Source organism: Hetaerina americana, unplaced genomic scaffold (genome assembly GCF_022747635.1).
Source record: "Hetaerina americana unplaced genomic scaffold, ioHetAmer1.1.p SCAF_7, whole genome shotgun sequence".
In the NCBI taxonomy this organism is placed as follows: domain Eukaryota; kingdom Metazoa; phylum Arthropoda; class Insecta; order Odonata; family Calopterygidae; genus Hetaerina; species Hetaerina americana.
The window spans coordinates 53,347,884-53,371,378 of record NW_027287316.1 but is presented as its reverse complement, the minus strand read 5'-3'; the positions used below and the strand labels follow the sequence as shown (position 1 = coordinate 53,371,378).

At 34.9% G+C, this 23,495-nt stretch overlaps 1 protein-coding gene across 1 annotated transcript in view; it reads left to right on the top strand.

The window, feature by feature from the left end:
* Window positions 1–21,293, top strand: part of LOC139696511 (ubiquitin carboxyl-terminal hydrolase 40-like) — a 49,606-nt gene extending 28,313 nt beyond the window's left edge. The window contains exons 16-21 of the mRNA XM_071595301.1: window positions 993–1,082; window positions 3,464–3,839; window positions 4,965–5,418; window positions 9,673–9,780; window positions 17,080–17,207; window positions 19,222–21,293. Of these exons, the coding sequence (XP_071451402.1) occupies window positions 993–1,082; window positions 3,464–3,839; window positions 4,965–5,418; window positions 9,673–9,780; window positions 17,080–17,207; window positions 19,222–19,318 (1,253 nt within the window). The 3' untranslated portion in view covers window positions 19,319–21,293. The remainder of the gene's footprint in view (window positions 1–992; window positions 1,083–3,463; window positions 3,840–4,964; window positions 5,419–9,672; window positions 9,781–17,079; window positions 17,208–19,221) is intronic.
* Window positions 21,294–23,495: the final 2,202 nt, after the last annotated feature.

Sequence of the window (23,495 nt, the reverse complement as noted above, 5' to 3'; positions counted from 1 at the left end):
GTGAATGGATGTACTTAATTCAGAAAGATTATAAATTATAATATTATCCCATGTTTCCCAAATACTGCTGAAAATATGTGGGAGCAGAATAAATGGTAAAAGAAGTAGAAGCAGCTAATTTGGTTTTTCCTGCAAGAAAGGAAAGTAGAGATCATAATTTATGGGAAATGTGAAGGCAATTTTTTTTTCTTAATTTGTTTAAAATTGCACCCTAAAGTTGGAAAAAAGCCATGGAATTTGGGAAGGAAAAGTGAAAATAAAGCATCTAATGACTATGCCCCCTCCCATGGACTACAACATAGACGTGGTGGAGGGGCTTGTGCGTTCTGATGACCCCCTAGAGCTGTGCTGGTGGTGGAAATAATAATTGCTCCTGGCAGGGTCACCCATGCCAGATAGGTTAAAGGTTCGGAGCCAGATGAAAGGTAGTCTGCACAGCGTCTGTTCCTCAGTGAGGCGGCTACAAAGGCATCTGACCCCAGTGGGGCGGCCATTAAGTGATGATGTCACGTTAAAAACACTATCGTGGAAGGCAATAGGAAACCACCTTAATTATTATTCCCGAGAATATAATTATGGACAACATAGAGAATAAGTCCTGGCAACTACCGGACTCAGCCCAATCGGCCATGTGTCTTGCCCAGCAATGGGAGAAGCAAGGCTTTTGCAGTCATCACCTCACAAAACCCTGGCAAAAGAAAACCGACAGCAGCAGGACAGAAATGAAATCTTGAAATTAGAACTTTTATTATTTATTTTTCTACTTTCTCTAGTTTTTTAACGTTTTCAATTACTTTTTTGTGCTTAAGCCTGCATAAAATTTCAAATTCATCATTGATTTTTCTCACAGTACTATTTACTCTCTTAACAATATGTAAAATTTTGGGGGACATTCAGTTGGTATATAATTGTATAGTTTTATTGAAATGAAAATTCAAATGTTGCCCTTTTGTTCTCTTGTATTATCAATTAATTAATTAATTTCCTTTCAGGGATATCATGTAAACAAAACGGAGTTTCGGAGCATGAGTGCAGTACAGTAAATGGTGCAAATGGGGCAAAATTAATGCCTCGATCCCATCGTAAGTTTTAGATCAATAAGTAACTAATGATTCTAGTATTAATGATTGTGTGGACTCATAAATAAATGTATACTGCAAAAGTGTTTTGAGTTGGTAGTTGTTGCCACTGCTTCATTTATCAACTAGACGTTTGTATATTGTAATGAAATTATTGACTTTGTAATTCCACACACTTTCCAAAGAAACAGCGGGAGATGCCGCAGCAGTAACTTTTGACGGAGTCATCCGCTAATGTGTATTTCAATGCAACAATTTCAGAGTGTAAAAATCATTCGCCTTGACTGGGATTCGAGCCCAGATCCCTCAATATCCGGTCGAGTGCTTTAGCCAGTTAAGCTATCGAGGCGTCCTCTTAAACTCTGAAATCCCAGTCAAGGCGAATGATTTTTACACTCTGAAATTGTTGCATCCACACACTTTATTTAAAAACACAACCCAGGTTTAGGCATCGTACATCATCATCAGAACCTGATGATTGACGTTCAACGTCTAAACCTGGGTCGTGTTCTTAAATAAAGTGTGTGGAATAACAAAGTCAATAATTTCATTTTAATATGTTAAGCTAATTCCTTAAAGTTATGTCAGAGACAACAAATTTTAGAAGGTTATATATGCTTGCAATGAGTAAATAGAGGTGCTTGACTCTTTCCAAAAGTGCAAATGTAATGAAGATTTTTTCATTTGAAGCCTCTCTTTGTGAAAGTTAAAAAAGTTATTCCCCCATGTAGCAATACATTATTAATGGCCAGGTAAGGCATCAAGATTGAGAAAAGGTTAAGAATGGGAATCTAGAAATTAGTATAGTTAGCCTCTTGCATCTCTGTTGATAACTTAGGAAAGTATATATTTTCAGGAATGTGCCTCTGTTCTCATAACTAATTGGAATTAAAGCCTTGTAAGCAAGCACCTTAGTATTACTGTAAAAATTGTTCAATCATCTATTTAGTTATTTCTGTTGTAAAATATCACCGCTGCTGTTTTATAACACCTTAACCTCTGCCATTTCTTACATGTATCCATCCTCATCATACTTCAGCTTTATCCAATTGTCGTCAATGGTCCTTTTTCATAGTTGTAGTTCATCTAAATGTACACATTATTCTTCAAGTCACCATGAGCATGTTAATGTATACTTTATTAGGGTTCAGTGGTAATTTTCCTTCATAGAGAAGATAGTCATACAGTATTGTCTTTAAATTTGAAGTCTTTGAATCACGCTTCAGAACACAGAAACAAGGTAGCTAAAAGGCATTCTGGACTACCACCAACTGAGAAGATGATATAAGAATAGAGGAAACAGAAGGTAGATTTAGCAAATGCATGAATCAGTAAAAAATAATATGTTCATGTAATCCTAAATGGCCAAAGCTTGAGGAATATGTTAAGAACTGGATAATATGTCTAATATGTCAAGGGAAGAATAGAATTACTGTTCCAGCAAAATTGATTTAATTGAAGCGAGAAAATAAGGGATAGGTATGTCCATGGTGGATTTTGGGCATACTGTGTACTAAATACATCTTCTGCTCCCTCCATTCAGAGGTGGGCCAAAATAACTTTCAACTGCTCCTCCATGTTCTTATGCATAATTCACAACTCCAAGTTTACTGTATGATCTTCTCTCTTTAAATCCAATATGGTTATTCTCATTATACTAGTAAATTTTTATGCACCATTTAGTTTCTGTTATTATTTTGAAATTTTGGAAATTAAATATATAGACAACCATTTTCTATGCCTTTACAATACTCTCACACAACTTAAGATTGAGTGCATGTAGACTCCCAAGTTTATCGGGGCTGGTACAATTCATTAGCCTTATTTATTAGAGGGGCGACATCCCCATTGTCCCATTGTGTATAATTTTTGCAGCAGCACCATATGTGAGCAGTAACTAAATGCACTAGATTGTTAACATTTATGATTTATTTGGGATTGCTTTTAGGAAGTACTTGCAAAGAAATATAAAAACTTCATTGCTTACTGCTGCCTCAAAACATTGATATTTTCAACATTTGTAGTCAATACCTGATGTGTGAAAAAATACTTAATAGGAAGTATTTTTTCCAGCAAATTGGCTTGCATCTTCTAGGTTGAAGTTACACCCATATTCTGCCCATGAGATGCAGACTGATTTTAGAGCCCATTTTGGTGAAAAAGAAGTGCGGCTTATGGACTGGGGAATTACGGTACTCATTCGTGCATTTCACAGTCATGACTAAACCATGGTTTATCACCCTGACAGAAATGAAAAAAGTTGCCTGCCATTCCTTTTAAAGAGGTCTTGGCATTCACTTGAATTTGTTTTGTTTTTTTTTTTGAGCAAACAAAAATTTTCCTCATTGAAGAAACACTACTGCTACATTTCTGTGGATTTCTAGAGCCTCCCATTTTGGAAACAACATCACATGAACTTCAGGACCTTGGTTGCTTGGAGATTGATAAAGAGTCATCGCTGTATCAACTGAAATCAACTCTAATGGAATTATGCCCAGCATTATCGTCACTCAGCTTGTCATCTCCCAATCTCCTTAGATTACGCTTGCTCCGAGAAGTTGATGGTTTCCCATGGTCTCTAGAGAGCGAGCCTGAAAGAATGAGGTTGTCTAGAGTGCTTCGAAATAGCTGGGCACACCTGCGTAACAGCAGAATTAGCAAAAAATTCAGTGAATCCGATGTTCCCACACTGTCAGCTCTTCAGTTGCACTCAGGATCTACTATTGCAGTACAGGTGTTGTCATCTGAGGAGGAACTGGGGTGAGAATTATATCATCAGTCTTTCACATGCAGATACATAGTTTTTTTATTATTTACATGAGACTTTTAATATTCCATATTTTTATATTATTTACATGAGAGCTTTAATATTCCATATTTTGGGTTAATCTCAATATTTTTATTTTAATTATGGTGAAACAATTGCACTATTACTGATTATAAATTTTTTTGTAGTGTTTTGTTAATAGTGATTTTCATACAGAAAATTCTAGGTCTGTCAAGTCTATTTTGATGAAAATGTTATCCTAGCAGATAACAATTTTTATGAAACTTAATTTTTACATGTTTGTCTGACCTAGAATATGCACTCAAAGACAACCCTGATTGTCTAAGCAAATTAATGTTATATTATAAAGACACTGAACAGTAAGTGCTATGAAATTGTTTTTTACTTTAATTTATTCTTTGAGGGTTTTTTATCTTTGTTATTACTCTCATTTTAAAAATGAAATATTTTATTTATGTACCTCATTTAGTTGCAAATGGTGCAAAATGACTGCCATTGACACACCCACAAAACCTAATAACTGCTCTATGTTGTACTAAGTCTTTTTAGCATATATTTATCTCCATCTCAATGTTGAAATCGTTGTGACAATTTTTCTCTCTCTCTTTCACATATTGTTGTACATTTTTTCATTTAATCAAAATCTTCTTTCACAATTTATGCTTTTTTGTACTTAGTAGCAATCAGGCAAATTCTAGACTGTAAAAGAAAAATAAATATGCGTGCTTGATTCAACTCTTCTCTGTATTTGGTCTAAACATTTAACTGTTGTCCCATTAGACTTCTCTGACAAATTAAGTGTTTGAAATATACTGTAATTTACTGTGTGCATAAGAAATTGCCATAAATGCAAATAGTATTTGCATATATGCATTTAAAAGAAAATGACTTACCTACTAAGTAGCTTCTTCAACAAGAATAGATACTCTTGCTTAATATCAAGTGGAGTTTTGCTTGTAACTGCTATTTCCTTTCTTATGTGTTTTAGGCACTTTCCATATCCTTTATGTCAATGGCATATGATACCTGTAATCATTACTGAGTATCTCTGCTGAAACCGTGCATTTCAACTTTTGTTTTGTGTTTCTCTATCTCAGGTCTAATGATGTGATTCTGGAATTGTGCCATCAAACCCCCTCTACTATGGACTTCCCAATTTCAACAGAATTAATTTGGAACAATTCAGTCCGCACTGTTGAAAGAAACAAACAATCAAGTAGTGTTGATGTGTCAACAGGGTCAATTAATACAAACATAGTGAATGTTATTTGTGAAAATGGTGAGGTGTCTAATGGACAGTCTTCCGAGACCCCTAGTAACCCTAGGAGCAGCAGTCCTTCCGGTTCACTTAGCCCTTCATCTGCACAAGTTGAGATTAGCCCAGAGACGGAAGAGAATGAATGCAGTGAATTCGACCTGCTTTCAAATTTCAAGAGGGCTGTCTGTTCAAAACTAGGCTTATTTCACCGCAATGTCATCATTGCCAAGTATCTCTCCTATAAAAGAGATTGGTTAGTCTTCCATGAAGCATACCAAGAAGGGACAGAATGTGTGAGTACTCCTGTCACTTTTTAGTTTAATTTGTAGTAAGGGCACATCAATAGTGAGGGCCATTTTGAATCAATTCTGGTTTCTGTAAATACTAAGTAATGCATATTGATTAGTAATGTACCTATGGAGTGTGGGCAGTATGAATATACGAGGCACGATCATAAAGTAAGGGCCGTTTGGTCTCAGGAAAAAATATACTCATATGAAACACATTTTATTGGCACTTTTAGTTAGCTACAAACCTACTTCACTTCTCTAGATAATCGCCGTTCACTTCTAAGCATTTTTCGTGCTGCTACACCAGCTACTTTTAACCCCTCTGCATAGAAGCTCGCCGCCTTAGAGTTGAACCAATTGACAACACCGTTCTTGAGTTCCTCTTCGGTTTCGAAACGTTGTCTACCAAGCCACTGTTTCAGGTGCAAGAAGAGGAGGTAGTCGCTAGGTGCAAGGTCAGGACTGTACGGTGGGGGTGGAGGGCCCAAAAACTCTCGTCCACTGGACATTCTTTACTCTTTGTGGTGGTTGGTGAGCATTTGCGGTACCTACCTTGCACACAAATTGTGCTATCCAAGGTTTTCCGTGACAATATTGTAGACTGTAGTGTGTACAAGTTGAGGAAATTGTTCAGGCGGGCCATTAGCGACAATCGCATTGCAGTTTTTGTTCCACTTACAAAGCAATTTCATCAGTCAGAATACTGGGCCTGCCACTTCACTCTTCGTCATGGACATTTGTTCGTCCATTTTTAAAATCCCGGCACCATTGTCTAACCTTTCCTTCGCTCATAACTGTTGGGCTATAAACTAGGCATAACTCCCGATGAATTTCAGCAGCCGACAATCCTTTTGCATACGAGAATCGTATGACAGAACGCACTTCACAGCTGGCGGGATGAACGATTGTCGCGGACATTGTTGTTTGCATGCACGGACAAGGAAACGACTTCTGAAACAAAACAAATTCTGCTATAGCTCTTCAATGAATCAGTAGACGGTGCTGGAGGAGTAAAACTGTTCTGCAGCACCAATATTTAAATATAAGCAAACGGCCCTTACCTTATGAATATGTCTCATCCATAGGGATTTATGCTAACTTGTTGTGATGACCGAAAAAGATTTTTATCACCTGGCATTTGGTAAAGTATGTAAAACTCAATTATACAGTGTCATGCATATTTTTTCTTTAGGATAAAATAAAATTTCTCGCCTAGACAATCCTTGCAAAATTCTAATTCAAAACATCTTGCATACGCATAAGGCCTATTCTGTTGTAGGTGCAAATGACATCAGTCATCAAGGAACCTAAAAACTAAATTACTACTTATACCATTATTTGATTCATTAATGATTTCGGGCCCTCACTTAATCCAAACTTCATCTTTTTTCTGTATGTCAACTCCAGATCTTTCATCCCATTAATTACCGTGATAATATGAAAGAATGGCAGTCAAACCTATTTGAGCTATTTAATTGGTGTCATATCAACCACATTCAAATAAGATTAATAAGTGCAAGGTAACTTTTGGTGAAAAGGTGATAGCTCATGGAGTAAGTAATGTTATTATATAAGATAGTAGGATTAAATGTAAAATATGGGGAATGGATAAGTGGTTTTGTTTTAGATATGCATATCCATAGACTTCTTCAAAAATGGAATAGGAGAGAGTAGATAAAGAAAAGGTGTTTTCAAGTATTCACAAAGTCATAGTAATTTTGAAAAGCTAGATAAAATTGAACAAATCTCGAAAAGCTTTTCACAAGACATGTACGAGGGGGTACCCAAAAATAACCTGAATTATTTTTTTTATACTATGTATTTAATTTTTTTACAAAACAACTATCACCTTCAAAGTACTCTCCATTACACTTAATATATTTGTCCACTCAGTGATTCCATTTCTTGAAACATTTTTCAAACTATATCTGTTTTGGTGCCCGGCAGCTCCTGCCTTGGTTTTTTTCTTTACCGCTTCTGTGTCATCAAAACATTGTCCTTTCATGTCCCTCTTCATTTGAGGCAACAAGAAGAAATCGCATGGAGGATAGTCAGGTGAGTAAGGGGCTTGGAGCAAGGGAGTCATGTTGTGTTTTGGCTAAAAGCTGGAAGGTTGAAATGGCTGCATGAGCCATTGCATTGTCAGGGTGGAGAAACTAGTCTTTCATTTCTCTCAAATTGAGCCTTATTCTGTCATGCACTGTTACGCAATATTTTTAGATTCTCCAAATAAAAGCCTGATTAACAGTCTGACCTGGAGGGACAAATTCAGAATTCACCATTCCTCTCACATCGGAAAAACAAATGAGCATCATCTTAAGGTTTGATTTCGCTTAACGAGCTTTTTTTTTGTTGAGGTGACTATGAACTTTCCGCTGGCTTGACTGTTGTTTGGGGATGGGGATTCTGCTGTGGCTAACGTACTGGCTCCCCACCCAGAAGGCCCGGGTTCGATTTCCAGAGGTGGAAGATACTTTTCAGTGGTATCCCAATCCCACTTGAGGTGCTTTGTGGAGGGCACTTTGAGTGAATACGACGTCCGTCGGATGGGATGTTGAGCTGTGGACCCCTTGGTGCCTTTCGTAAAGAGTAGGCTAATGCTGATGCCGGGTTTCTCTCCACCCATCATCCTTACCTCTCCATCCCTAATGGCACAAATGACCTCAGCTGTCGGTCGCCTCCCCTAAAACTACCATTACTTGACTGGTTTAGTTTCAGGGTTGTAACCGTAGCACCATGACTTGTCACCAGTAATGACCTTGGAGAAAAATCTTGGTCAGTTGGGAGATGGTCATTCAATGCATGGCATGTTTATTTCCATTGTCTTTTTGCTATTTAGTCAGGACCTGAGGCACGAATATTTCGGTGACCCTTCTCATCTTCTAATTTTCTGACGAAATTCACTGAACCGAGCTCCATGTTTTTCCAGATAACTTACTAATCTCTTCAATAATCCATAGTTGGTTTTCAAGCCCGAACTTTTTCAGCATTTTTGTCAATTCTAGAAGTTGACAGATGTTCTGAATGAGGTTTGTCATCAAGTGAGTTTTCACCTTCTTTGTAACTAGAAAACCATTGGTGCACTTAAATTTTTCCAATAGCACAAGCCTTGTAAGCTGTTTTTAACATCACAACAGATTCTGCGGCATTTTTCCCAAGCAAGGAGCATAAGTTCACAGCAGCACTTAAATTTGCCATGGCGAGAAACGAGGAGCAAGCAAAACTACTGTTATAAAAGGAATAATTGTGATTCACCTTGAACTTCCAAGACTACAGCAATGCTTTCCTAGAACTCATAAGACCTCAGCAAGTTGTGCTATACTTACCTAGGAGAAGAAATGCGTACTATGTAAGCTCCTCCAACAGCAGCGCTATTCTAGGTATATTTGGGTACTCCTTCGTTTATAGTGAACAAATCCGGAAATGTTAAGGTATGACAGTAATCACAGTTACTTTACCATATTGTACACCTACCTAAATGCAAAGGAAAACACCTTTGCATTAAATATTCCTTCATAATACTTATTTTAATGTGTAGTATGTTTTCAGAGTGCTTTAACGGTGGTGAAAATTTTAAAGTTATGTCATGCATTTCATAAATTTTTGACTGCAGACTAGCATTATGAAATATATCATGATTAGTTTGTTGTATGTAACCAAGTGCCTATTGCAAATATTATTATAATGAAGTAATCTACCGGTTAAGGTAAGTTTTGGATGGACTCAATTACAAAATTAATATTTTGTGACTCCTAGCAAAACACAATCAGCAGCCTACTCCACATCAAGTCGTCCTTCATCTCTGCGTACTTCCTTCCTCCCTTCACACCGTCCAACATCCATATCCTGGTCCTGCCCTTTCTCGTTTGCCTAACATTCTCCCTTAATTACAGTCTCCAATATCCCACTGCCGATCAATATGCCCTTCATCCATTTTTCCTGCCTCCATAGGATTTCTCCCAACAAACCCGTCTCCTCGCTCACCATACCTAGTACTTCCTCATTTGTTTTCCTTTTGGTCCTTTTCACCTTCTCCATCCTTCTCCACACCCACATTTCAAAAGACTCCAATTTACATCTATCCTCCTGCTTCAGTGACAATGTTTCAGTGCCGTACATAAGTACGCCCCATATCAAGGTTTTGACGAGCTATTGTAAATACATGTACAATAGTAATGTATCAAAATATATTGTCATGATAGTGTGTCTAGTGTTATAAAAAATGAGCACATTTAATTTCAATATTTTCCTTTTCAGCCCACAGGATGGCCTAAAAAGAAATCTTCCAATAAAAGCCCTACCTCCTCCAAGAGCACACAGCACTATTTGTCAAATCTTTCAGATGGAGATATAATTGCAGTAAAGGTAAGCAGTTTAAATATTAACTTGCAGCTAAAGGTCATATGAAGCATCAGCAATGAATTTATATGTTAATGCGCCTTACATTGTTTATTGAGTTGATAAGCAAGTGTTCATTCAATACTTCATCAATAAGTAAAAGACTGTGATACTTCAGAGTCATATGCTTGTACTGTGCATATTTTGGGGTTTTGTGGTCCAGATTGGTCACTATGTAAATATGAATGTAATGAAAACCTCAAATTTACATTCCTAACTAAACTAGAATTTAATTATAATTTTAACCTCCCCACAGAAATGACAACCCGATATTTTTGTAGCGTATGTGAAGTTTCATTCATAACAATAAGTTTTTATGTTAACAATAACCATATTGAATCATAGAAATTAGTTTTTGTTAATCTACATCTACATCTACTCAATACCCCGCAAACCTCCGCAAGGGCGTGTGGTGGGGGGTGTTAGGACACCACCCGTAATTTAGAAAAGAAGAAAAAACTGCATGTAAAAACCACAAAATCATACATCCACAAAAAAAACATGGCATACATTCAATTGTTTCTGGCTCAACCTTGTGGAAATTCATTTTAATGAAATTAAGAATACAAAGTAACTTTCCACTGTCCTTTATTAGCGTACAACCGGTTTCAACGCTCAAGCGTCATCATCAGGTACCTGATGATGACGCTTGAGCATTGAAACCGGTTGTACGCTAATAAAGGACAGTGGAAAGTTACTTTGTATTCTTAATTTCATGGCATACATTCATGCATGAACACTTACACCCCACACTCATGCAAACACTCAAACTACCAACTAACATACACATGCACCTGAAAGTATACCTAACATCTTTGCAGTGTTTAACTTTGCTCCGACTTGTAAATTCAATGTTTTTAATATTTCTAAAGTGACTTCGGTTTCTTACTATTATGATTTCTGATTGTTCGGGGAAAGAATGAGTATTTGTATCTATCTGTACTGGAATCTATCTCCCTAATAAATTGATCCTTAAGAATGTATGATTGTCAATTTAAAAAGTAATCATCCCACTCCAATAAGCTTTGTGAGGAGATATGCTTTCTGTGTTTCCAGGGGAAGTTTTTTCTTTTAAAATCAGGACATCAACTTTCCAGGCCACATGATGAGACAGACGAGCACCAGTCAGTGGCCTGTTTGCCTCAGATATTTGAACGTTGACTGAATCAGTGTTCATTGCCATTGATGAACTAATAGCTCATTATTTTATTATATAATCTTGTAATATATTAATTCATAACACATAAAAACATCTATACTTTTATAATATTTTCCTCCAATCTCAATGTCATATAAACATCAGTTAAAAATATTTTCACCAGTCCCCTCAAAAACCTAAGTTTGAGGTGTCACTGTGTTATAGCCTTTGAGGTAAAATGACATTGCATATGCATGGTAATGTGTCTATTAATTATCACAAGTAGGTTTAAATCCCACTGATCACAGACGTGAAATTAATTACATTTTCTGTTAAACAGATTACCACGGGAATTTTGAAATAAGTATCAAAATTCCAAAAAGGAATTGCAGAGTTTTCAAATTGTAAAAATCCTTTGTCTTGGTTGAAATTCGAACCAGGATCCTTCGATATCTGGACAAGTGCTTTTGCCAGTTAAGTTACCGAGGCATCCTCTTACACTGATGATTTAGGGCTTAGGGGCAAATTATATTTACCCCTTGAAATTTTTTAATTTTGGTGCTCGTTAGTGGAAGTTTCTGTCAAGGCATCTACTATAATTCTTTGAATTTGTCTAAACCTCTGTTTAAATGTTAGCTTTAACCTAGTTTACTGTGGTGCAGTGCGTACGACTACAAATACAGTTGACATTATATGTATGGTATATCATCACAACATCTTGTTCCTTTAAAACCTCTACATTTTCAAAGTGTAAGAGGAGTCCTTGGTAGCTTAACTGATTAAAGCACTCAGCTGGATGTTGAGGGATTTGGGTTTGAATCCTGGTCAAGGTGAATGATTCTTACACTTTGAAATTGCATTTCGGTGCAAATTAGTGGATGACTTCATTAAAGTTACATTCAAGGCATATCCTGCAGTTCTTTGAATTTGTCTAAAGGAATTAGCTCATGTTAAAATTACTTAGAGTATCAGCCTATTCTGAGTATTCAGGCGATAGTGTGGAATATAAATATCACCTGTTTATTACAGCGTCATAAGGTCCTGATGATGCTGTAGCAAGTGAAACCTAGGTCTTTATAAATATTTAACTAGTAGAATTTCTCTTTTTGTGATCTTTTGTGACATTAAAGTTACATTCAAGGCATATCCTGCAGTTCTTTGAATTTGTCTAAAGGAATTAGCTCATGTTAAAATTACTTAGAGTATCAGCCTATTCTGAGTATTCAGGCGATAGTGTGGAATATAAATATCACCTGTTTATTACAGCGTCATAAGGTCCTGATGATGCTGTAGCAAGTGAAACCTAGGTCTTTATAAATATTTAACTAGTAGAATTTCTCTTTTTGTGATCTTTTGTGACCCTCAGAACCGATATTATATTCAACTTGGTAATTTAAAACTTAGTATTTTCATTTGAGATGTGTAATTTATTGCAAATGTAGTCATACCCTATCTATACACAGTTCATTGGAATATATATTATACAATTATTCCTCTTGAGCTTTTCATATATTGCTCCTTACATTTTTTTCACTTGGTCAAGAATGAACCAAAATCTATTGGAAAAATTAGTGAACCCTCCTAAGACCAGGTTTTTTTAACGGTTGAATTGAATTTTCAGATCAAATGATATTGTGACATGAATTCCATTGGTTATGCAAAGAAAAAATGTAGCTTTGTTAATTCCACTGATTGTTTTAATCTTACCTAATGATGATCTATGTATTAAAACCCAGATCGTAACGTTAAAATAGCAAGTGTAATTATCAATGCTGCGTTTTTTCCTTTTCGTGATGGATTCCGTTTTACAAAGTCAAGCCTAAAATTATGAATTTTATCCCTTGGTTACATTTTATAACTAAGAAATTCATTCATTAAAGTTGAAAATTTACCAATATTACACCTATTTCATCATTAAAGAAGTCTTAACTGTCCTGTGTTCACTCTCTGTTGGTTTTGTTACGGGTTGATTTCTTGTTCTAATTCAGTGTTATATATCACAGCAAAACTGGGATTCCCAAATGTACATTTTAGGTTATAAATACTGGGAATGGTTTTTTTAATGCCTTCAATGTGTCCTTTTCAACTGCCATTCTCTTCAGGCCTTCATAATACCTTGTACTTTTATCTTCTATCACAAGCATAGGAAACATAAGGCATGTGACTGTGAATGTAACTAGTCGTAAAAGCAGAACCTATGAGCTTGGTCATTGTTCAGGTATCATGTAAGCATAGGGATGAAGAAGATGATAACATTTATGGTCAGCAAGAGGACATAATCATAGAAGTTCCTGAAGAGAAACATTTGATAATGATGGGGGATTGGAACGTGATGGTAGTGAGGTAGGGGACTACAGTTTAAGTACAATTAATGACTATGGGGAGAAAGGAATAGAATTCTGCCGGAGACAGGGGTTGTTAATCATCACCAACCCTTGGCTTAGACACCACAAAAGATGAAGGTTGGCATGGAAATTGTCGGGGAATTCAGGAAGATATCTTCTTTTGAAATAAATTATGGTTAGGTAAAGATTTAGGAAGAGCGTAGTTGTTTCCATCCAAAACCTACCTTAACCAGTATATTACTTAATAAAAAATATATTTTAGTACCTGCAAGCCACAACTAGGGTGTGTGGCTGGGGGTAAATACACATCAGCAGTATAACAGTAACTGGTTTTCTAATGATTGTGTTGATGTCAACTGAAGTGCAATGGTGTGTTTTGCATGTTGTCAAAATAATTGCAGGCCTCTTGTCTGTCCATTTCATAAATTTTATTCTGTCTGAATTTTGTAAGCCTAATATGTCACCCCTTGTTAGTTTGATTTTTGTGGCCTCTGGTAAAAATTTCCTGTTGGCGCATACTTTACCACACAGGTATGTGTTTTTCTCTAATAACTCTTTAGCTAGATGAACACTTGTGTTCCTGTGCATGCACAGGAACACAAGTGTTCATATATAATATGCGACCTTCATATAAGAGTCCATTCATGAGCCTCATCACTATGTCGTGTGCATGTCCCTTTTCTGATGTATTCTCTCTTTTACTAGAATATAAAATGATAAAAATGTGTAGCCTTTGGGTAGGCAAAGCTAATAACTTTGTATAGCTATACAGTTACAACAGAATGCAGTACAAAGTCTAACTGCCGTCTAAAAACAATGACACAAGAAGGTCAATGTGTATTCATTTGGATTTGGGGAATGGCCAGAAATAGCAGTGAATGATGCAGGCTTGAGTATATATAGTATTCCTTTGAAAGCAAAGAATCGCAAATTCTATTAATTTCAGACAGTCTGAGTTAGGAATTCGTGTTTTGGTACCACTTGATCCCCCTCAATTTAGTGTAGACTGGGAAAAAATAACATTGCTAGACGTGCCCATCGTGGGTCATGCCAGCAGATGGGGAAATCTTGGCTCCTGGGCTTCATTAGTAATCCATGAGTACGTGATGTAAAAAATTATTTTTTTCCATTTTCTAACTCCGCCAGATATTGAATATGCTGTGGCACCCTGCCGCCACCAGGGCATGCATAGGAAATTGCACGCCAGGTTGAACATGTTAAAAGATCATCACTTAGTGTATTACAGATTGTGTTATAGTTGTGGGACAAGGATCTATGATGATAAAGAGAAAATAATGAGATATCAATAAATTCTAGAAATAATATAAACAGTTAAGTTGCGGGAAAAACTAGAAGAAGGAGAACAGTTATTTATTTGGAAGTTTTAGTGGGTGGGTAAAATAATGAGAAGTTTAAAAGAGGAATTGCATTAGGCAAAGAAGCTTTTCAAAGATGACTGCCACCCTCAAATAAAATTGTGAAGAAAATACTAGTTTAGTACGGCTTGAAAACCTGATCTTTGAGTCAAGAGAATGGCCATATATGATGGCATTTGAGAAGTGAGTTTGAAGAAGAATTTAGAAGTAAAATAGATGGAAGGAAAGCAAAATTTGGAAGTAGATTAAGACTTGATAGGGAAGACGTGGCTGTATGGAGAAATTGGAAGGCAGGACGAGTGGTTGCAGAAGAAACACCAGTAGGCAAAGGATAGACAAATGGATGATGAAGACAGTTATAGAAGAGAGAATGTATGGAAATGTGAGGCAGGGAGAGGAAAATAAGAGACATTTGAATGGAGTTAAAGGGGAGAAAGAAGGTGTTTAGAGGTAAAGAATAATTTATTTTAATGTGTAGTATGGGATTTAGGATATTTTGTGTCATCATAATCAGTGCTTAGAAATTCAGTGGTGTGCAGTGTTAGGGTCCATCAAAAACCTATTCTACCTGGTAGATTCCTGCTAATAGTCTTTTATCATTATTGATCCTGTTTTTCAAGTCTGCAGAATATCTCCATATTTTCTATTGTGCCTTTATCTAGCCGTATTTGAAAATTATCTTCCAAACTTCGAACTAACTTACTATCTTCGTAATGAGATTTCAAAATTATGTATCCATGCAAGTGTTTGTTTGAAATAAAAATTGGCCATTTTAATATCAAAATCACTAATATAATAATTTTTAGGTGATTCGATATATTTGTTGGTTAAATAGACATTTTTGTACTTCTCGAGTTGTATATGGAATTATTCTTCACCTCTAAATATAAAATTGCATATTTCCGTTTATATCAGAGGCTTAGCAGGTTTTGAAAGATAGAATATATAATTGAATGTTTTGAGCCACCGGGATTTCGGTGGTTGTGAGAGTATTCATTTCTGTATAAAGCTGGAATCCTAACCTCAAAACTGATGCTCTTGTTGTGAATGCTCTAGCATCCAGTAAGCTTCACGAAGACTAGTGTCTGGTGTGTTTATGGCACAAACTTAATGGGACTTGGAAAATAACCGCGGCAATGTCGTTAATTACTGTGGTTATGTACGTAAATAACCGCGACGCACGAACATAGCTATAATTTTCCAGAAAATTCTTTGCCTTTGAAATTATTTTGCATACTAGTTAATTCCCGGTCTTTATTCTCCGTGCACGTTTTGATGTACTTTATTAAATAAACGGTTTTCAAAAATTAGACAGGAAACACTGGTCATCTCCCTGGGAAATTGAAACAGATGAATAGTGAAATAACTCGTTCTTGGCGCACTGCTAATTTGAACAATTCTGTTGGTTGTGTTCTAAGAAAAAAACAAAATTCTCGAACTATATTTTCGGAACTTCAACCGAGAGAAAATACAACATTTCAAAATATTTATTTCGTTTCAATTTACATTAAACTAAAGTGAGAATGTGAAACAACTGCTGCATTATGTTCCCGCTTTTGAGTCATGTAAATGTTTCAGTCAAGGTAAATAAAAGTTTTTTACCAACGAAGGTAATTTTTGCACATTTAATATCCTGACTGATTTTCAAATTTTGATGGTTTCGTTTCGATTTGCGAAGAGTTTTATTGTGGAAGGTAATTAGTTTATGGAATATCTCATGTTGTTAAACAAGAAATGATTTTAAAAAACTTTAAATAGTATCGCTGATGGATTAGGCTAAATTTGGTATTATTGAAACCTTTCTTTTACCACTCTTCATAATTTCTCATCTCCACAAACCGTTTCGTGTCAAAAATTAAAAATTTCCGAAAGTTCACGGTAATTTTCATGGCATTTGCCTTAACTGGAGAGTACTAGGGTATCCATCTTTATTAATATTACTGAAGGCCTTAAATATCCAATTATTGCTATCGCTGAAGATGTATAATGATTGTTTGTATCTACTGTTTCCATGGAAATAAATAAGATAAGTAATTTATGTATTTTTTATCCCAAGAAAACTTGTCAATTTAAGATTTTCAGGGAATTCATGAATTTTAAATTGAAAATGTACTCCCAGTATTAAGTACTCAATTTATTAAATGACTTGGAAATCAAAATTAATAATAAAAACAGTAATAAACCTAGTAGCTTAAGGCTTAACTTTGTGAAAATGATCTATATCCAAGTAGGTACATACATAGAACTACAACTCCTTTTAGAGAACTAGAATGCTAAGTTAAAATTAATGCAAGCTTTTTTGTTTGACCATTATATATGTACTCATGTCGCAAAAATGCAATAGAAAATTTAGAGTAGATTTGAGGGCCGGTTATTAAGGCTAACAATATTTATTTATCGATTCCAGGATGCCACATGTTTGAAAGAAGATGAAGAGCCTAGTGATTTTCAATATCTGAGTAATTTTCTGGTAAAAAAATCTGTGGATAAAGAAAGTGGAAATGGGAAAAAGAGAAAAAGTGCTCAAAACACTACGTAAGTACTACTTGCATGTGTGATTGTGAGTATTCCAATTTTTTCCTTAAATTATTGAAAGCTTAGAAATATACTTTTTTATGTATAGTTAGATAATTTTGCGATATTTTCTGTGAGATTCTAATTTCTGACTTGGCAACATTCACGTAATGAGTTAACTCGCCTTTAGAAAACTAATGGGTCATTCCACCCCTCTTCGGATATAATTGACCCTTGACTGCTCGGATTTTGATGAAAATCCTGGAACATAATGGCCTTTTTGAAACATTGAAATTTTACAATTCGGAGCGTTTGGCAAAAATCTAAAAAACGACTCATTGATAGCCGTTTTTCAAAATGGCGGTTTTACAGAAACATCCAGGTAGTTGAAGTAGCAGTTTAACTAAAACAAGTGCTGCAAATTAGAGACGAGAATGTGCAATTCAAGGGAGAGAAAGTTTTTGTCTTCTACTTTTCTCTTTGATTCAGCAGTGCCCAAACAGGCGGCTATGCGTGTGGTAATTAAATTGTGAGAGGACGACTTTCCCAATGAAAAGTTGTTTAATGTATCCTAAACATTGTGTAAGTTATTTTGGGTGTATTTTTATATTATGCATGTTTAATCATCCAAAGCTGACTATAAAACGGCTGGCAACGTGTGCCTTTTTATCAGAGAAACTTGAGCTTATATTTCTTAAAATATAGTACAATTTTCTTTTCATTGGCAAATTTTATGATTATTCTATTTTAGCCGTAGGCTCTTAACTTCGTTTTGCAGAAAACGGAACATCAAAGAAATTTAATGAAGATGCGCTACTTTAAAAGTTCAAACATTTAAAACTTTGAAATTAGAAATTAGCATATTTCAATACATAATTCTTTAAAAACTTCGATAGACCATAGTTATATTTGGCGCTACATTTTAATCGAAAAAGAACTAATAGTAGTCTTATTACGCTGATTCTACTCAAAGAGATATTGTCATAAGTAAATGTATTCTGAAAGAAAAACGCTGCCGAAAAATTATTTTAAAACATTTATCCTTCTTGAATTGAAAAATCCTCCAAAGAGTTCATATGATGCTCTTTATAATAAGTTATGTAAACATTAGGGTTATTTAATTTAGGGGCCCTTGAAATTGTAAGCATTGAAATTTTCAATGTTAATATGTTTAAGCAAAAATTTGTTTTCAAAACTGTAAGTGGCCATAATTATATATTGCATAAAATTTTGATGGAAAGAGATCCAACATCATTTTACACTGATTTTGATATTATCATTGAGGTCATGAAAACACATATGTGTTCTTTAACATTTCCTCTTTGAATAATGGTAATTGCTCTGGTGTTATTTCTGTAATTGTGAATTGCATCAGTCACTATTTCTTTCAACAATATCAGCAAATGCTGTGATTTACATAAAATTTTGAGAGGGCGAGGGTCAATGCAAATCTGAAGTGACATGGAATGACTCATTCTAATGAGGTCAGATATCAGATAGGATCTGTATTCGTGTGATCCTGATTAACTTTCTTATTAATTATATATAATTTATCATTAAGTCTTCAAATTTCAGTTTGGAACTCTCCATTCTTTTTCAAATTTGAAAGTTCTTTCACATTCAAAGAATTGTGAAGCATTTGATTGTAGCAGGCTTAAGTTTTACTTTGTAAGACTGTTCTCTGCATATTCATTGAAGCTCACTGATTGTTCAGGAGCCTTTGCTTGAATCACTCATAAATATGAAAAGTGCCAGAAATTATGTAACAATATTTTAATATCATTTATAATGTACTAGAGAAATGAACAAAAAAAGTGCGTATGTATTTTTTGTTTTGCATGGTTAATGACAAGTTTTTGTTTCACTGATTTAAGAAATTAAACTCATTTAAATGTTGAAACATGAGAATTCACCTTGAAAAGTAGTTAATGTACCAATTGATTTGCATTCACAGAACACCGCCTAAATTTATATCCTTTTCAAATTGTCATATGGATAAAATTTTTTTAACATTGATTTATTTCATTTAACACAGGCAAGAGCACAGCTGTGAGAACAAAGAAGAAAATTGGGTTGACAACCCTAAAAAATCAGAAAGGGGTATTCACATAAGAGTTGTGGACTACTCGTAGCACGAGGCAGATAATTCTCTGAACCTACGAATCATTCAAACAAAGGGATATGGTTTCTTTTCTGTAAGATGTAGCTTATGTGCTGGTATCAATTTATGTTGTGATGCTTATTTTTTCTGTAATAACCCCAGAGGCATATCACTTTATGTAAATGAATGATTCTATTTTTCTTAAAAGGTCATACTGAAATATTTTATAATGATGTAAATAAGCAAGACAATGGCATCCGTCTAGAAGATATTTATAATTATGTCATATTTTTATTGCTCAATCATGAATACTATAGAATTTTTTGAAGGAATTATTCCACAGGTGAGTGCTATGTAAGTTGTAAGTGGTTACTATAGGGCCAAAGAGGATATTAATAAAAAATCATATCAGAAAATAATAAGAAGCCTCAAATGTCCTCTAGTTTTAAGCATAGCAGTTGTTGTTGGAATCATGATATACTGCCAAAATGACAACGTGATAATTTAAAGTGATTACTGTATAAGTGTCAACCAACCATGTTGGTATGTTGATAGCTAAAAGTATTGAATACATTTAAAGTAGGTAATAAAAATAAGGAAAGGAAAATCGGGGGACATTTGTCATTGACTCCCATGAATATCCATCTAAAATAAACTGGCTGTGACTTAGCAATGAGTTGCAACTAGCTTGGGATGTCATATAAGCAAGAAATTTGAGCTTAGTCATCTTTTTAAAATTCAATTATAGGTTGTGAGTTTTGAAAGGAATACCACTGTGCATTGCATTTTCTGGTAATATTCTTTCATGATATACTGTGTAGTAATAAGTTTGTTTTCCATTCAGTATTTAAATAGGTTTGGGATATTGTTATTTGCAATATTGATGTTCTCAAAGTTATGAGCCTGCACTTGGCAAATAACTGGCCAATTTTCCTCAAGTGCAGCTAAACATACTTGAGATAATTATGTTGATTTTTATCTGAAATCTTGTGCAAATGTTAACAAATTTCCTATTTTTAATAGAACACCTTAATTTAATAATTGTTGTTTATAAAGCAGTCTGTGAATTTGTATCTTGAGAAAGTAGGATTATGTTAAAGTGGGATGACTTTTTAAAATGGTTTTTCTGTTAACTTATCAATGTGTGGAGTGAATGTCATTGTTTAAGGATCATTGGTTTAGTGAATATTTACAGTGCATAGGAATTTCAGCAGGAAAATTTTAGGGATTATAAATGCAGAGAGTAGATTGTGGAATGTAGGACATTGTGTCTTTTAATATATGATGAAACCCCTGAAATATCCAGTAAAATAAGATTTTGGCTTCTAATATTGACTTTCATGGTATAAAATGTAATTTAAAACCATAAATTCCTATTACAAGGGTGAAATTTATAATTCCTAATATTTTTTTCCTGTATGACTGAAAAGGAACAGTGCTCTAGTTGAGTTAATGTTTGTGGTTAATCGCGATATAAGTTGTGTTTATTGACTATAGATGTTAATTTGCAATTGATATATGTTCATATCTATTGTATTTACAATCGCTGAAGTTTTGCAGTTTCATATCTAAAATTGATTTATAATTACAAAAAACAAGAGTTCTCACAATTTTTCCGATATTAGCGACTAAATAAACTTTTATGTTGATTGGAAGTAGTGGGTGCAGTTAATTTTTTCATAAGGTCTACGTTGACATAAAGCATGGTGGCTAGGCAATAAATTCCAATTGCAAATTCCTGGAATTAAATGTGTGTGGCAATTATCGTAAAATGCATATTCTTTGCTGCTTCAGGGTCCTGATATTAATTAAACATTGAACAAATAAGTTAGCAGTTAGGATATCCCCCAATGCATAGTTTCTTGTGTCATATATCTAGAGTAAAGTTGCAATTTTAGCTGGTTCCACTATGCATGTATGCCCTCCTCCTACCATACAATAGTCCATCAATTCTTCATAATGAATAATTTGATGTTCAAAGTAATTATCCTTTCTCTTTTATGGCCTCTCTTCTTATGGCGAATGAAATGTTATACGTAACTCCATTTGCTATTTTCTCTTAAGTTTGTGTTGTAGGAATAGCAGAAAGGCATTCACTACACATATATATTTTGGTTATTCAAAAAACAATTCTATACTATCATATGGATTTGATTTAGTTGTTTATAAATAAGGCATTTAAATTCTACTATTACCAAAGTAAAGGAAAAAATGTGTGTTTTAATGCAATAATCTGATAGCCGCTACTTTGTTATATTCTTGTGGTTGTCATTGGTGATACTGCAAGTTGTGGAACTTAATTCCTTCTTATCTCCTAAGTGTTCTGAAAAAGTATGCTGGTCACAATTTTGCCAGCAATCCTTTAGTGTCCATAGTTTTAATGGTAAACTGTGTGTTTCCTAAAAAAATTAATCTTAACTAATATTTTTTATGGTTATTATTATGTAACTGACTCACATATAGTAGTAGTTGTGGGTAGTAATACAGACGTATAATTTTCATGCATTTATGTTACAATAGTAACCATCATGAAAATGAGTCCTCCCATATTTGTGCATAGGTAATTTAGGATAATTGGTTTGCCAGGTTAGTCCAGTGGGTGGTATACCTGCCTGTCAACCAAAGGGTCACAGGTTTAAACTCCAATTTGAGCATACATGTAATTTATTAATGGTTTGGCATAGAAGAACCTAATGATGAGCCAGGATTGGTTTGAAAATCTCTCTACAGAGGGGAAGAAAAGAAAATGGAGTACCCATGCTATTAAAATAGGCTTAATTAATTTTATGATAATGTTCATGAATTGAAAATACAATTTTTATTAACTCTTAAACCTAGATAGATATGTAAATTAAATCATTTTCATATTGGCCTTGAGAGCCGAGAAGAGGTTGGGTGCAGTCCACTTCACCTTCGCCATATGTAGGTACTTTGCATCATTCTTTCATCTGAAGAACGTTAGCTGTAGCAGAAGTCCTTTGATTATTTGTGCTGGGGCCCATTTTTATGCAGAAAAAAATGCAAATAAAATATTCAAATTTTATTGGAAAATTAGTAACGTAATTGGCGATTAAACCTCTATGCATTGCTTGTAATTAGAGCTTGAGTTTATTGATTTACCTAGTCATAAATTTTTCTCATTTGCATATCTATTACAACTTACTATTCTGTCACATTTTGTGATAGTGAATTTTAAGGCCCAGAAATGGATGCCCACCCTTTAATCTTGGAGCCCCCTTTGCCTCTTCCACATTAATTTCTTTCAGAAGGAACTTATGAGAGTACTTTGCTTGTTGTATTCAGGTTGTGCGTAGTTAACGTAACTTAATGTAGAAAGACCATATTGCAGTTTCTGAACGAGAAATATGTTCTAATACAAACCAGAGATGGTCGCAGAGAAGATTGTGCGTGTAGGAATGTATCACTTTAAAAAGTGTTGGGCGATTGCACGAGTTTGGTGCCAGCCCACCTGGAGCATATTTCCGGGACAAATGTCATGCTAAAATTTATTTAAAAACCAATATTCTAATTAAATGTAAAGTTGTGATTTGTAGTAATTTTTCGAGTCATAGCAGGAAATATTCCGAATAACCTGGAAAGGAAGAACCATCGTTCTAAACCCTCTTCCATCATAGGGTTCTAGGTGTTCTCAGTTTCTAGAACAGAGTACAACTCAATGCCTACGCCTAACTTGGCCTCACACTGGCAATGATGGGACTGCTAGTCTTTCAACCCAAATTGTAACTGCTTTCAGTACTTCTTCCAGTAATAATTAAGCGAAGGTACAATTCGTGTCGCCGATTTATCGTCACTGTCGCGGGACATTTGTACCAGCGAGTGTTCACGTTTGCATTTATTTAACTGTTTGGTCTCATATTAGGCGGTTTCAATTAAGGTGAATACTTAATTGTGCCCTTAGCCACTATTAAATCACCGCCTCGCTCTCTATTGTGTTTGTCATTTTATTGTGCATCAATCGCCAATTAATTCCATACTTGTGGTACAGCAGTGCGGGCGCTATTCAGCAATTGAGATTTTATTGCGTGCGTTATTGACGGAGATTTAGCACAATTTTCTGTATGTGGATACCGGCAGAGAGAGTGGTATTTTGTCTGACGAGACTTGGTACCGTTGATTCTCAGTATCGTCCCCAAAAGTGAAAAAAATTAATGCTCAAATTCATTATTTCCATGAGGGGCCTTCAGATT